The sequence below is a fragment of the Salvelinus alpinus genome, chromosome 35, assembly GCF_045679555.1.
Source record: "Salvelinus alpinus chromosome 35, SLU_Salpinus.1, whole genome shotgun sequence".
Taxonomy (NCBI): domain Eukaryota; kingdom Metazoa; phylum Chordata; class Actinopteri; order Salmoniformes; family Salmonidae; genus Salvelinus; species Salvelinus alpinus.
The window spans coordinates 5,742,141-5,759,719 of record NC_092120.1 but is presented as its reverse complement, the minus strand read 5'-3'; the positions used below and the strand labels follow the sequence as shown (position 1 = coordinate 5,759,719).

At 43.4% G+C, this 17,579-nt stretch overlaps 1 protein-coding gene across 1 annotated transcript in view; it reads right to left on the bottom strand.

Annotated features, from left to right (window-relative positions):
• LOC139564353 (t-SNARE domain-containing protein 1-like) overlaps window positions 1–17,579 on the bottom strand; it is a 157,799-nt gene that overhangs the window by 112,816 nt on the left and 27,404 nt on the right. Inside the window, exons 2-4 of the mRNA XM_071383818.1 lie at window positions 15,284–15,396; window positions 3,817–3,894; window positions 3,509–3,578 (exon numbers count right to left, since the gene is read on the bottom strand). Of these exons, the coding sequence (XP_071239919.1) occupies window positions 3,509–3,578; window positions 3,817–3,894; window positions 15,284–15,371 (236 nt within the window). The 5' untranslated portion in view covers window positions 15,372–15,396. The remainder of the gene's footprint in view (window positions 1–3,508; window positions 3,579–3,816; window positions 3,895–15,283; window positions 15,397–17,579) is intronic.

Below are 17,579 nucleotides of genomic sequence, written 5' to 3'. Positions count from 1 at the left end.
CAGCACCAGACACTAAATCAATGTTCTTATTGCACATCTCCACAACACGGTCTAGGGAGATTTGGTGAATTTAGACAGTATTTGTTCAAGGCCTATTCACGCAAGCATGCATGCAGGCACCACAGCAGTTGTATATAGTTTCTTCTTCATCCCTCCTTCAAGCCTTGTCTATCGCTCTCTCTATATCATGTGATTTCATTAAATTAATTGTTCCATAGTGCTGTCTTCAAAAAACTAAATAGAGTTTGATCATATTGACTCAAATAAACCCATGTAGCATGGTAGAAAACTAATTACTTTAGTGGAAAAAATGTATAATGTTTCTAAATATTAGCACAGGGCTAATTTAGCTAATGTTCTTCACAGTAAATGTTTCTTTCATCAACAGATAGAAGCATATTTGACATGTTTGTTTTATCAATAATATATTTCACAGCACATTAGTTTTGTGGATTTTGTAATAGATGTGAATTTAGCTGAATATTTATTGATGGTAAAAAGGCAGTATAGTATGGTAGTACTGTGCAGTTATGTGTGGAGGTTGTTTATAGGAACATCAGTGTGTCTGATGTAACACTATTTAATATCCCATCAAAAATGTCATCATATCATTTTATAGCACCATGAAAAAACATAGGGGTTATTTGCTAAAAGGTTCCAAGTTAACTCCATGATACATGTGGATCTGTCTCTGCAAGATGAAAGCCCTGGGTAGATACAGTAATTGACAAAACGTTTCCTACAGTATCCTCCATCTATAGCTCCAGTGTCTGTACTGTAATGTACTGTACTGTGTGAGGGCTTTGCTGTGGGGAGCCCGTGGCAGAAGGTATGCCTTATGGCTGGTTGAGGAGAGGCTCTCCGAGGCCCTCTGCGGCAGTTGGTCTTCTGTCTGTCTGTCAGAGCAGAATCTGTTGCCGCTTCTGTTCTCTTCTCTTCTCTCTCTTCTCCTCCCTCTCTCCTCTCCTTCATCTCACCTCTCCTTCATATCGCCTACCCTCCCTCTTCTTCCCCCCCTCTTCTCCCCATCTCCTCTCCCTCTCCTCTTTCTCCTCTCCTCTAAACAGTGTCCTCGTCCTCTGGTGGGTTATGGACAAGTCGCCACCGAATGCCTAATGCACTAACAAAGACAATAACACTCAGAGGGTGGGAGCGATTAATCCACTTAGACTTTTGCTGTGTGCATTTCCACGATTACAAGGACGGGTCCAATTCTATTAACCGTGAGATTGTGGTTGTACCAGGGAGTAGAGAGGTAGACCGTGGGTGCAGATGGTCGGCTAACATGCTTAACCAGAGGCATGAAGGAAATGTGTTTTGATTTGGCTTCTTCTCTCTTTCAAAGGCGTTTGTGTGTACAAAACAACATGCCCACCATTACAATAGTAGATGAAGACAATCTCCTTTTTAAAAAATCCACCCCATCAATCAACCATCCTCGCTACAGTTACGGTAGTTGCTTGAAGTGGCAGTGAGTAGCCGTGAGTATGTGGCATCCACTTAGCATGAAATGTATCTTACTCCACCATTCAACAATTAAACTGTACCAATACCCATTCAACTGCACCATTCAACAATTCAAATGCCCCATTCAACCATTCAACTGCACCATTCAACCATTCAACTGCACTATTCAACAATTCAAATGCCCCATTCAACCATTCAACTGTACCATTCAACCATTCAACAATTCAAATGCCCCATTCAACCATTCGACTGTACCATTCAACCATTCAACTGTACCATTCAACCATTCCATTCAACCATTCAACTGTACCATTCAACCATTCAACTGTACCATTCAACCATTCAACTGTACCATTCAACTGTACCATTCAACCATTCAACTGTACCATTCAACTGTACCATTCAACCATTCAACTGTAACATTCAACCATTCAACTGTACCATTCAACCATTCAACTACACCATTCAACCATTCAACTACACCATTCAACCATTCAACTGTACCATTCAACCATTCAACAATTCAAATGCCCCATTCAACCATTCGACTGTACCATTCAACCATTCAAATGTACCATTCAACCATTCCATTCAACCATTCAACTGTACCATTCAACCATTCAACTGTACCATTCAACCATTCAACCATACCATTCAACTGTACCATTCAACCATTCAACTGTACCATTCAACCATTCAACTGTACCATTCAACCATTCAACTGTACCATTCAACCATTCAACTACACCATTCAACCATTCAACTACACCATTCAACCATTCAACTGTACCATTCAACCATTCAACTGTACAATTCAACCATTCAACTACACCATTCAACCATTCAACTGCACCATTCAACCATTCAACTGCACCATTCAACCATTCAACTGTACCATTCAACCATTCAACTACACCATTCAACCATTCAACTACACCATTCAACCATTCAACTGTACCATTCAACCATTCAACTGTACCATTCAACCATTCAACTACACCATTCAACCATTCAACTACACCATTCAACCATTCAACTGTACCATTCAACCATTCAACTGTACCATTCAACCATTCAACTGCACCATTCAACCATTCAACTGCACCATTCAACCATAGTTTCAAGACACTAGAATACATACATTACTGTAGCTGTTGACAGCTGACACAGAGGGGTCACATCACATGGGAAACCATTTTGTTTCTAGTAATTCAGAGCAGTGAGCCCAGAGCATTGTGTATAATGGTTCACTTCCTGTATCAATATTGATGAACAGAAAGCAAAAGAAACACACACACAGACACACACACACACACACACACACACACACACACACACACACACACACACACACACACACACACACACACACACACACACACACACACACACACACACACACACACACACACACACACACACACACACACACACACACACACACACACACACAAAGAGTCAGACAGTGTAGGTTTCCAAGGTGATCCTAAAAAATTGTTGATAGAATTGATGACATGCCAGGCAGCACAGTGGGGTGTAATGCATTTTAAACACACACAATCATCTCAGATTGGCCACTTTGTCATCAGGCAGGAATTTGGTAATTGCTGGCAGCTCAACTAAAACAAGTAGAATCAATATCAGCTATGAAAAAGGGCGTTGAAACAAAGAGAAAATGTGCTCTGTTCTGGAGCTACTGGGTTTAATGTGACCCTCGGCATGATTAAAGGACGTTGAAACAAAGAGAAAATATGCTCTGTTCTGGAGCTACTGGGTTTAATGTGACAGACAAGCAGCATGAACAATCAGCGGCTATGTATCAGGCTACACTTTAACTGTAGCTATTGCATGGTTGCAGCAGTATGTGATGTCAATAACACAGCAATAAATGGTTTGTGTTCAGACGGTTGGTTAATTGAGGGAGGAAGCCGTTGATTGACTCGCTTGAGTTGCACACTAATGTGTTGATATGAATATGTAACTACTTTAATTCCGTGTGTGTGTGTGTGTGTGTGTGTGTGTGCGTGTTGTGATTACTCACAGGCTCTGTCGCAGTTCAGCAGTGTCTCTGGACGTTCCTAATGATTGAAGACTCTTCTCTAATGTTACAACTGAGATGGGGAGGAACATATAGTATGGTAAACATCAAAGACGTTCAAGTGCTTTTAGAGTAATATATCAAAAGTAGAACAGAAAAGACACAGACACACACACACACACACACACACACACACACACACACACACACACACACACACACACACACACACACACACACACACACACACACACACACACACACACACACACACACACACACACACACACATATATATTTACAAGACTCACCATTTGCGTTGATCTGGAAAATGTTGGAGGAGGTCTCTTGAAACACGTCTTGCAGCTCTGAGGAGCTGACCTGTGTTGCTTGGAGAAGAAGACATGATTTCAGTTCAATGGAGCATGATAAAAACACACCAATAACAAGGCAGATATTTGAGATAAAACACAACAATGTTCTATCATGAAATGTGTTACAGTGAATTTGGGGTTTAGCCCTGTCCGGGACTGTAATCCGAGTCCATCGACTATGAACCAAACACCTTAGGTAACTGCTAAATAGCTCTGAGGGAATGTACACTGTTTTCCTAATGACCTGAAGGTCATGGACATGTCTTTTCCATTTCAGTAGTCACGATAGGTAAGAATATTTATTTATTTTTTCTAATAGCAGTGAGCAGGAAGTAAATTGCTGTGAGTCGTGAGTCCAGCTGATGGGTTATGTGGGCAAGACTATTCTCCCTGATCAAAAGGACAGAATGTCACAGAGCAAGAACGCCAGAAAGAACTGATCATTGTCAACTGGGGGAAAACAATAGCAGTAGAACATAGAGGCACACAGAAAACACAGGCCAAGGTCTGACTGTCTAATTCTGACCCTTAAAGTGACTGCAATTGAGTAATTGTAAAGTTATTTTTGAAAAATTTCTCCAACTACTACCAGTAGTGTTTCGGCAGGTGTGAAAATGCAATGGGTGGTGGGGGATTACTGGATGGAATGAAAAGGTACGGGAAAAGAAAGAGGAAGTATGTTGAACCTGCATATTGTATAAGCATTGTTCCATTAAGCTGTGCTCTATAACCACAACTGAGGCACAGAATAACAACCAGAAAGGTTTGCAGTTCACTGAGACATATGATCGTCACGTCTGCATATTAAGGGTCATTCACTTGATTTAACAAACTATGGACAGTTTGCTGTGGTGGAAAAAATAGGGATTAAGTCAAATGTCCACGCTACATGATAGCGATACATTTTCAAATGGTGTCATTGTTCAGTTCAACGACCTTTACTTCCCCTAGTGTGATCTACATTCTCCCGCCTTCGACACACACTTGTCCAGTTCTTCCCATCGTTATGATAAATGGCGGATGCTCAATGTTCATGCTACTTCACATAGAACCATTGCTGTCTATGTGGAGGAACTCAGAGGGCTAAGTCATCCCTCTCCTTGCATCAGTGACCCAGTGTTTCACACTCTGCTGATGGAGGGATAGAGGGAGAGATGGAAGGATGGAGGACTACAGAAGGGTGACACAAGGTCACCCAATGATACGGATGGTCAGTGCGATTTCAGGGGGGACATTGATTACTCTGCACCATTCTACCCACTGACCAGTGGCATTACTCTGGTCTCTCTTCTGTCTGTTCATCCTTGTATGACATCTGATTAGGCTTTGTTTGTCTCTGTGAGTATGTGAGTGTTCATATATGTGTGTGGGTGTAACGTCTCAGACTACACTCGGTTGGGGGCTTAGCTAGTTGGGTTTGAGTGTGTGTGTGTGTGCATGCTTATGTGTAGTCAGGTCTGCAATGTGTGTGTGATGTCTGACCACGCCCGGTTCACGGTAGAATGAGTTGAATGTGTGTGAGACAGATATCGTGGCAGGCTCAGCCATCCACTGCAGACTGCTGTGTTACGTAAATACCCCCATGCTGGTGGGGAAGCGGTAGCACGACGGGATCCCTTCTAAACCCTTTATCTTCCACCACCTGGTTCCAGCCACACTCTGTCTTCAATTATCACACACACACACACACACACACACACACACACACACACACACACACACACACACACACACACACACACACACACACACACACACACACACACACACACACACACACACACACACACACACACACACACACGCACACACACGCACGCACAAACACACGCACATACACACGCACACGTGCACGCACACACAGACACAGGCACACACACAGAGACCTGCATCAAAACAGCACTCCCAAATGAAAAGATATGCAAATACAGCACCTTTGGAAAGTATTCAGACCCCTTCTTCCATATTTTTTTTACATTACAGCCTTATTCTGAATGAAATAAATAAAATTCTCAGCAATCTACACACAATGCCCCATAATGACAAAGCGAAAACAGGTTTTTTGACATTTTTCCAAATTCTTGTATAAAAACCCCCCAGAAATACTTTATGTACATCTCTTTGCTACGAGACTCGAAACTGAGCTCAAGTGCATCCTGTTTTCATTGATCATCCTTGAGATGTTTCACCAATTTATTTGGAATCTGCCTGTGGTAAATTCAATTGACTGGACATGATTTGGAAAGGCACAAAGCTGTCTATTTAAGGTTCCACAGTTGACAGTGCATGTCAGAGCAAAAACCAAGCCATGAGGTCGAAGGAATTGTCCGTAGTTTGGAACCATCAAGAGTCTTGCTAGGGCTGGCCGCCCAGCCAAACTGAGCAATCGGGAGAGAAGGACCTTGGTCAGGGAGGTGACCAAGAACCCGATAGCTCCAGAGGTGACCAAGAACATAGCTCCAGAGTTCCTCAGTGGAGATGGGAGAACCTTCCAGAAGGACAACCATCTCTACAGCACTCCACCAATCAGGCCTTTATGGCCTCTTGACACTACAGGGGGTGCTGTTTCAACTTGGACATTTATCGTTCCCAAATTAAACTGCCTCGTACTCAATTCTTGCTCGTACAATATGCATATTATTATTACTATTGGATAGAAAACAATCTCTAGTTTCTAAAACCGTTTGAATTATGTCTGTGGGTGAACCAGAACTCTTTCTGCAGCGAAATCCATGACAGGAACTGCGAAGGTCTCAAAACGAGGCTCTGTTCTCAGATCAGTTTAAAGCTCTGTATGTATCCTATGGGTCGACATGAACTGCACCCGCCTTCCCCTGGATGTCAGTAACCAATGAGAAGTGGAATGGAGTGTCTACGTAGTTCTCAGAGCTTATAAAAGGCCAAGGAACGAAGTGCGCTCTCTTTTCGTCGTTCGTCATTGCGCAAAGCAAGACCTCAAGATGGCATTTTGAAACGCTCAGTTATCGGCCTTAGCTATATCCGTCTGTAATTTAATTCGATATAGGTGTTAGAAACATCATAACGAAGTTATTTTAAACCGAGTTATATCAGTTTATGCGAGTATATTGCTATTTTCGGAATTTCCTTAGTATTGCGTTTTGGGGATTTGGGAATGTTGTGGCCACATAGCTATTGTTAGCTGCTAATTCCGAAGTTGAAGACGACGTTTTACAACCAAGCAACGATTATTTTGGACAAAGGACACCTTGCCCAAGATTCTGATGGAAGCTCGTCCAAAAGTAAGAACTATTTATGATGTTATTCCGTATTTATGTGGAAAAATGTAAACGCATTTGTCCGCCGTTATTGCGGCACTAGTCTGGCTGTAACGCACACTGTATGTCTAGTAACGTTAATTTTAAAAATCTAACTCAGCGGTTGCATTAATAACTAATGCATCTTTCATTTGCTGTCCAACCTGTATTTTTTAGTCAATCTAATCGATAAATAATCGTAAACTTAGGTGCCTTTCCAAGATGGCGCTGGCCAGAATGCATGACCTGTTGCCACTGATCACATTGTATAACAACAATTTGTGCTGCTAAATATGCACATTTTCGAACAAAACCTATATGCATTGTGTAATATGATGTTACAGGACTGTCATCTGACGAAGTATATCAAGGTTAGTCCAAAATTATATATCTTTTGCTGTATTGTTATGATCGCTAACCTGTGCTGCTGGTAAATTGCTTGTGTTTCTGGCTATTGTGCTAAGCTAATATAATGCTAAATTGTGTTTTCGCTGTAAAACACTTAAAAAATATCACAAATTGGCTGGATTCACAAGATGTTGGGCTTTCATTTGCTGTACGCTGTGTATTTTTCAGAAATGTTTTAAGATGAGTAATTAGGTATTTGACGTTGGTCTCTGTAATTATTCTGGCAGCTTCGGCACTATTTCAGATTGCAGCTGCAATGTAGAACTGTGATTTATACGTGAAATATGCACATTTTTCTAAAAAAACATATGCTATACAATAAATATGTTATCAGACTGTCATCTTATGAAGTTGTTTCTTGGTTAGTGGCTATTTATATCTTTATTTGGTCGAATTAGTGATGGCTACTGATGGAGTAAAAAACTGGTGGAGTAAAAAAAGTGGTGTCTTTTGCTAACGTGGTTAGCTAATAGATTTACATATTGTGTCTTCCCTGTAAAACATTTTAAAAATCAGAAATGATGGCTGGATTCACAAGATGTGTATCTTTCATCTGGTGTCTTGGACTTGTGATTTAATGATATTTAGATGCTAGTATTTACTTGTGACGCTATGCTAGGCTATGCTAGTCAGCTTTTTTACTGTGGGGGGTGCTCCCGGATCCGGGTTTGGGAGGAATTAGAGGTTAAAAGGCATATGACAGCCCATTTGGAGTTCACCAAAATGCACCTAAAGGGCCTAGACCATGAGAAACAAGATTCTCTGGTCTGACGAAACCAAGATTGAACTCTTTGGCTTGAATGCCAAGAGTCACGTCTGAAGGAAATCTATCACAGTCCCTACGGTGAAGCATGGTGGTGGCAGCATCATGCTGTGGGGCTGTTTTTCAGTGGCAGGGACTGGGAGACTAGTCAGGATTGAGGGAAAGATTAACGGAGCAAAGTACAGAGACATCCTTGATGAAAAACTTCTCCAGAGCGCTCAGGAGCTCAGACTGAAGGTTCACCTTCCAACAAGACAATGACTCTAAGCACACGCAGGAGTGGCTTTGGGACAAGTCTTTGAATGTCCTTGAGTGGCTCTGCCAGAGTCCGGACTTGAACTCGATCAAACATCTCTGAAGAGACCTGAAAATAGATGTGCAGCAACTCTCCCCATCCAACCTGACAGAGCTTGAGAGGATCTGCAGAGAAGAATGGGAGAAACTCCCAAAATACAGGTGTGCCGAGCTTGTAGCGTCATACCCAAGAAGACTCAAGGCTGTAATCGCTGCCAAAGGTGCTTCAACAAAGTGCTGAGTAAAGGGTCTGAATACTTATGTAAACTTAATATTTATGTTATATTTTATAAATTAGCAAACGTTTCTAAAAACCTGTTTTTGCTTTGTCATTATGGGGTATTGAGTGTAGATTGATGAGGAAAAAAACGATTTAATCAATTTTGGAAAAAGGCTGTAATGTTACAAAATGTGGAAAAAGTGAAGGGGTCTGAATACTTTCCGAATGCACTGTATACAAACTTTAAGTCATGAGCAAACTCTCTCCTTCATTTTCACTGTATTTACCTATCACTATCTGACACACACACACATGACAATGACTAGTGGAGGGTATCTGACACAGTCATTACTCTAGTGTCCCCATGTCCCCGCAAGGTGGTCTTGGATTCCTGGCGGCTACACTGGACAGTGTCCTGGCTCTCTGCCTGACAAGCTGGCACAGAAAGAACAAGGGATGGAGGGAGGTGGAGAGAGGAAAGGAATGGAGAGGAGAGAATAGAGAAGGGTGAGGCAGGATGAAAGACTAAGATAGGGATAGAAAGGTAGCCAGGTCTGGGAAATTTTTTAGATAGGCATTTAAAAATGTTTAAAAATGTTTAATGTGTTTAATTGGGTCTTTTTTCTTCCTCTGTCTACTATCTGTCTCTACAGTGCTTTGGAAGAAGTCTGAAACTATAATCACGTCATAATGTCTAGCAGATCTACATCCAACTGCATCACTCAGCACAATCTCCATAAAGAGAGTGTAAAGGGAAGTGATTAAAATGTGTCTTCACACTGCAGTACGACAGGTTGAGAAATGCTGAACAACCGATACAGAAGCAGCTGATTTCTCCCTACACATACGCAAACACGCAAAACACACAGTGCTTCAGTGATGAATGAAAACCTCAGCAACACGCGAGAGACGAATTAACATCCTGGCCTTTGCAGAGTCGCTTGTCGATACGGCAAATGCACTCTCTCAAATCAGAGAGCAACTTAATCAAAAGCTCCCATCTCATTACCTTCGAGGTCAGCAGCTGTCGTTCCACTGTGGAAACTCTTCCTAAAACACGGCCAGGCTGGGCATAGACCCACTGCAGAGGAAAAATAGCTTTTTCTCCTTTCTTGCTTCATCCAAGTCCCAGAGGATGGTAGCTTCCAACTTCTAAAGACTATTTCAGTATGTGATGCCTTTTTTATACTTACACACAAATAGTTTGAGAGACAAAAAGCACGCCAATTCTTGATTCTAGCTATCTAACCTAGGTCAGGTAATTCTCAGATAATTCTCACAAGCTCGTGTTTACTCCCATAGCTAACTTGGTTTTTAGTCTTCCGAACAATCTACTGTAAGTTCAACACTCGAACAGTCACTGTCAGGACCCGGTTACGAACTCGGGTCTCCTGTGAGAGAAACAGTCACTTAACAAACTGAGCCACTAATAGTCGGCAGAACCCAGAAGATGAGGCAGACACAGCAGTACTTGAGACAGTGTATTAATAAAGTAAAAAGGAAAGTTCAGGCAAAAATATAAATCCACAACGTCAAAAGTAATTCCAAGAGAAAAAAGGTAATCCTCCAAGTCACAAGGTAAATCCACAAAGTGGAGAGTACAGCAGGGAAACAACCTCAAAAGAAAAAACAAATAAACAAATAAACGAGAACAAAACCAGAGTACCTCAAGAGAATCCAACTGGAGTAACAAATGATCACAGCATGGCTGGGTGCTAACATTCAAACACAGAGCAAATAACTGAGGAAAACTAAGGGTTTAAATACATTCAAGGGAAACGAGGCACAGGTGCAAATAATAACCGGAAACAAGGGAAAAACAAAAGGGTAAAAAAAGCACAATGGGGGCATCTAGTGACCAAAACCAGAACAATCCTGGCCAAATCCTGACAGTCACACTACGCAACTAAACACAGACCATGTTGGGTTGCCATAAAACATGCTATAGCCTAGCCTGCTTACACTGCAGTTGCTATAACAAAGTTCATGCTAGGTTTATTTTGGGGCATGATGTGAGCAGGCCTGGGGATACAGTACCTGGAGTGACAAGCCAACAAAAACACACAACAAGCATTAAAGATTCACCGTTTCAACATAGCTCTACCCTCCACCCCCTCCAGAGTGATCTCTTCTCCTCTGTTGGTGTGTTCCAGTCAGAAGACATAGACAATGCAGGAGCACATTCAATGATGATCATGAAAGCGTCTTCTTCTCCTGTTCCAAAATAACAGTGCATTTAGCCAGAACACCATGCTGTTCAAGCCTTGCTGTTTGCCAGGAAGGCTGATGATAATAGTCCCTTTACAGTTCTCAATCACTCACCCACTCCCCCGTCCATAACAAATTAACAAAGTTGGCAAAGATAAAACACAGGCAGAAAATACAACTATTTTCCTGTGATGTAGCCAACAATATATCTTCAGCAACTCAAACCATGAATTGTGTCACACTCATAGCTGATATTTCAGATATCCATTTACTAAATACATTGAAGTTGGAGAGGCGTCAAATGCCCACTAAAGTTAAATATAGTTCTAATGGACTTTCTTAAATGCACTGAGAAATTGTTATGAGTATGAGCCTCTTCTGCCATCTGCTTGGTGCTAACTGTCTCTCTTCTTCCCTGAATTAGACTGATGATGCACAGTATGCAACTACACAAATATGTGTGGGAGAATCTCCTATCCATACGGTTGCCTTCTGTAGCCCTCTAAAAATACCATTGTGAATATTTTCTGATGCAGTGAGAGTCTGACGCAAAACTTGACCTTTCGAATGGTAATTACAAATATATCTTTCACAATACCTTCTTTCATACAGATGTTGATTATTTCAAAATGTTCTTTAAGCTAGATAAACACATTTAATTATTTGTGGTGATTCACCATTGGAACTTTGTTAGCGTGCATGATTATGCATCGTCAATCTGACAAAAGAAGCAAAACAAACAACCTTTATTAACTTACTCCCACAATGTTTTCCAACTCTTGAGCAAAACCATCCCTTCCAAGCTGTATGGTATTCTACCATTCTAGTTCTAGTAACATTCTAGTTCTAACCTCAATATGTGACTCCAGACCACTGCAACCAATTCACTCCCAGCGGCTCCAATGACATTGTCATGGCTGCTCAGCACACACCCCACTTGGGCCACTTAAGGACCCTCAGCGGTACCTGTGGCTGGTAGAGTGGTCTCTCATCAAAGTCTCCTCCCAGACAAACAGCTCTCCATCCCAACCAATCCTAATGACCAGGGCTGGGGCTGTGGAACAGAGCATTAGAGGGGTCTAACGAGACTGGTCTATCCCAGGGTCAGGCCCAGAAAACAGGGAGAACACGGGGAGAAAAGGCCCAACCAACCTGGTGTGTGCTGCCGGACCAACCTGTGGTTCTCTTTATTGGCATTACAACTGTTCAAACACACACACACCAGGAACAGCAGAGCCCAACAGACAGGTTTTCTCCACAAGCGAACAAAATAGAGTGCCTCCACTTTTTGACCACAAGCGATCGAAGAGAAGAGATTGGAGAATAAGCGTGAGTGAATGTTCACTAGAGATCACAGACAGACACTACTCGGAGTTTGATAGACTAAGCACCTACCCGGGGAGTAGAAGAGAAGAGTTGCATATATGCTGGAAGGGCTTGAAAGGTTTGGCAAGAGAAAGATTATCCTGACTGACAGCTCCATTAGAGACCCTACCTGGGCTTTGATCATTTCCTGAGCCCCCTCCACTGCTACACAGCTCAGTCACACACACACACACACACACACACACACACACACACACACACACACACACACACACACACACACACACACACACACACACACACACACACACACACACACACACACACACACACACACACACACACACACACACACACACACACACACACACACACACACACAGCTCAATCGGCGCAGGCAGCAAGCACCAGAAGCCACAAACAGCAAATCTGACAGGCTCCGGCCTGCTGAAATGGCCCCGGCTTCACTGTGATCAAAGCTACTCTCTCTGATGGCTCAGGCCCCCATCTGTCTCCCCATAATACTGAGGCTGCCAGTTTGCTCTTTATACACTAGGGAGAGAGGAAGGGAAGGTAGAGAGAGGGAGCGGGAGAGAGAGAGAGATATGGGGAAATAAAGAGAGAGAAAGGGGGAAAGAGAGAATGAGATATAGGGGGAAAGAGTGAGATAGAGGGAGGGAGAGAGAGAGAGATGGGTAAAAAGAGAGAGGGAGAGAGAGGGAGGGAGAGAGATAGAGTTGGGGGAAAGAGTGAGAGAGAGAGAGAGAGAGAGAGAGAGAGAGAGAGAGAGAGAGAGAGAGAGAGAGGGAGATGGGGAGAGAGAAAGAGAGATAGACAGAGAGGGGGAGAGAGACTGTCACTGAGTGAATGTGAACATTTCTTTCTCTCAGTTATACAGTATGTAGGAGTTAAAAGACAAAAGAGCTTGTTTGATGTTTGTTTGTTCCTGTCAAATTCATCTTACTTCACTGGGTATTTGAGCTACACCCTAATTAATGCCTTGTACCAGCAACTCTTACTGGAGCGTCAGCTGTGATCACTGTTAAAATGAACTGTATAGCACAGGAACAAAAGTATGAATACATACACAGAGCATATCAAATATAAAGAGGCACACACACACACACACACACACACACACACACACACACACACACACACACACACACACACACACACACACACACACACACACACACACACACACGCACACGCACACGCACACACACTAACACACACGGAGGGTAGTGAACAATACACAATACTCATTCCCATTGGAGACCTGCCTTAATCTGGCCCTACTACAAGGCTAATGTGTGAAAGGTGAAAGGTCATGGAGTAGCGCAGTGACGCTGGCAACCACCCCGTCATAACTGCCAGACTGACCCATGACCCCTAACACTCTCCAAGTTCCTGACACCACACTACAAATCTGCTTCAGGTCATTAACACAATAACACTCCTTTGATATAGGATATCTGTTGTGAGCTGTAGAGTGGATATTTCCTCCAAGCCAGTGGATAATTCCTCCAAACCAGTGCATGGATATTCCCACCAAAGCAGTGCATATTCCCTCCTAACCAGTGTATATTCCCTCCAAACCAGTGCATGGATATTCCCACCAAAGCAGTGCATATTCCCTCCTAACCAGTGTATATTCCCTCCAAACCAGTGGATAATTCCTCCAAACCAGTGCATATTCCCTCCAAACCAGTGCATATTCCCTCCAAACCAGTGCATATTCCCTCCAAACCAGTGCATATTCCCTCCAAACCAGTGCATATTCCCTCCAAACCAGTGCATATTCCCTCCAAACCAGTGCATATTCCCTCCTAACCAGTGCATATTCCCTCCTAACCAGTGCATATTCCCTCCAAACCAGTGCATATTCCCTCCAAACCAGTGCATATTCCCTCCAAACCAGTGCATATTCCCTCCTAACCAGTGCATATTCCCTCCAAACCAGTGCATATTCCCTCCAAACCAGTGCATATTCCCTCCAAACCAGTGCATATTCCCTCCTAACCAGTGCATATTCCTTCCAAACCAGTGCATATTCCCTCCAAACCAGTGCATATTCCCTCCAAACCAGTGCATATTCCCTCCAAACCAGTGCATATTCCCTCCTAACCAGTGCATATTCCCTCCAAACCAGTGCATATTCCCTCCAAACCAGTGCATATTCCCTCCAAACCAGTGCATATTCCCTCCTAACCAGTGCATATTCCTTCCAAACCAGTGCATGGATATTCAAAGGTCTTGAGCATATAGCAATAGCAATATCACTTCCTGATGTGCATGGTAAAACAAAGAACACTATATGTTCTGCCTCCCCCTACTCTTTATTTCTCTGCAGAGACTTCATACAGTATGACCTCTTGGACCTCTTCCTTCACACACACACAGACACAGACACAGACGCACGCGCACGCGCACACACACGCACACACACACACACACACACACACACACACACACACACACACACACACACACACACACACACACACACACACACACACACACACACACACACACACACACACACACACACACACACACACACACACACACACACACACACACACACACACACACACACACACACACACACACACACACATACACACACACATACACACACACATACACACACATACACACACACACTATTCCACAGCAGTGAACCCTATGATTGCCTCTCCTCAAGGGGTGGTATTGTTTTCCATCCATCCATCCATAGTCAGCCACCAAACCCTGTGGCAGAATGATGTCACTTTGACAAACTCATTATTGTTTTCTATACTGTACTAAAATGTATTAGTGTCAATTAAACATTTTCTTTCAGTTATGGTGCAAATATGGTGCTCAAGTTAGCATGAAATCATGGAAGTGAATGTTTGTCTTTACCTACTGGTTGGTAGCCCTGCCTCTTGGGGCCTCTGAAGGGGTTTCGGCTGCCTCCAAAGGAGCCTCCATCGATGGATCCGTAAGACATCCTGTCCGGGTGGTTTTGGGTCTGTCTGGAACAGAGAGAACACAACAACATCAGTTGGATTGGTGGATGTACTATATGGATCTGAGTAGGCTTTCAATATTCCTGGTTGGTAGATTCCTGGAATCATCAGGGAAAAAGATGGACATTGTGTTTGGGGTGTGTAACGGAGGCAAAGTCAGGTGCAGGAGAGCAGGAGTGTAGTAAACAGGCACACTTTAATTCCGGTCCAAAAACGACAGCACATAAAAAAATAAACGTGCCAAAAGCACGGAACATAACAAAAGTGTGGCGCCTGACAATATCCACATAACAATAAACAATTACACACAAAGACATGGAGGGGAACAGGGGACTAAATACATGCAGTGTGATTATGGAATGAAAACCAGGTGTGTATGGAACAAGACAAAACAAATGGACATATGAGAAATGGAGCGGCGATGGCTAGAAAGCCGGTGACGTCGATCGTCGAAAGCCGCCCGAACAAGGAGATGAGCCGACTTTGGCGGAAGTCGTGACAATTTGTGTTGTGGCAATCTGTGTGTGTACGTTTGCATAAATATAAGTGTGTGTATGAACTGAATCCCCGATCCCACAGTGACATTATGCATCGTGACTCAGCCTCCCCCTCGTCTATATGGAGGTGTGCAAAACATCACTGAAAAGGTTAAAGAATGCATAGTGAATGTTTATTCTATCCATGACATGGACACAGGTGACATGATGAGATCTATGAAGCCCTGTGTCTACCAGCATCACAACCAAAGGTCACATGGTATCATGAGTTCATAAACTGTCCTGTAAGACATTCAGCCCTCTGTGAACAGCAGGCTTTGAACTAAGTAGGCTTGGAATTGTGTTCTAATGTCATTGTCCAGCTGCCCTTTTGTGGTTTTGAAGCCAGTCTGGTGTTGTCTGGCACCCGGGTCTGGGTATGTGAACACTGGCATTCATGACTGTCTCATAAGGGTGGCAAAGGAACAGAGAGAGAGGGAGCAGAGAGGGATAGAGAGAGAGAAAGGAGAGGAGAGGGGGAGGACAGAAGGAGAAAATGAGAGAAGAGAGATATAGAGAGAGGAGATGGAGAGAGGGGTAGAAGGAGAGAGGGAGACGAGAGAGACGGAGAGAGGAGATAGAAAGAGGGGTAGAAGTAGAGAGAGAGAGGAGAGAGACAGAGAGAGGGGAGATGGAGAGAGGGGTAGAAGGAGAGAGGGAGAGGAGAGATACAGAGAGAGAGGATATGGAGAGAGGGAGAGGAGAGAGAGAGGAGAAGGGGGGATTCAGTCCCATCTTCAGTGGGAGACAGAAGATCAGATTCACTGGAACCACGTGCTCATTTAATCTGATTAATTTTCATAGAGCAGCAAGATGAATTACTGTTGGCAGACAATAAACGATCTCTCTCTGCTCCTCTTGATTCCCAGCCCAGTCACTAGTCACTGTAGTGCCTGGTGCTCCAGCCTTCTGAAGTGTGCATAGGCAATCCGTGCTCTCACTGAGCAGTACATAGAAATATACAGATTTTCAGATCAACTTTCTCAGACACATTCTCTTTTCTTTTCCCACATTCTATACAGGAATATATACACACTTGTATGTGTGTATACCACACATAGAAACACAACACACACACATATACACATGCTCAAACACACATATACACATGCTCAAACACACACATACACGTGTGGACACACACAGACACAGACACAGACACAGACACAGACACAGACACAGACACAGACACAGACACAGACACAGACACAGACACAGACACAGACACAGACACAGACACACTCACACACAGACTCAGACTCAGACTCAGACTCAGACTCAGACTCAGACTCAGACTCAGACTCAGACTCACACTCTCACACACACACACACACACACACACACACACACACACACACACACACACACACACACACACACACACACACACACACACACACACACACACACACACACACACACACACACACACACACACACACACACACACACACAGATCCTATATGTGTCTCTCACAGTACAGCCAATCACCCTTGTGAAGAGTGAGGTCAGAGCAGAGCAGATGACTGCATGGTGTAGTGACACAATGAGTGGATGGTGTCCCACTGTGTCATTACTCATTGCCTTAGTGTTCCTGGTCCCTGCACCAGCTAGCCCCACGCACCCCTGGCCTTCACCCAGCCTCTCCCTCTT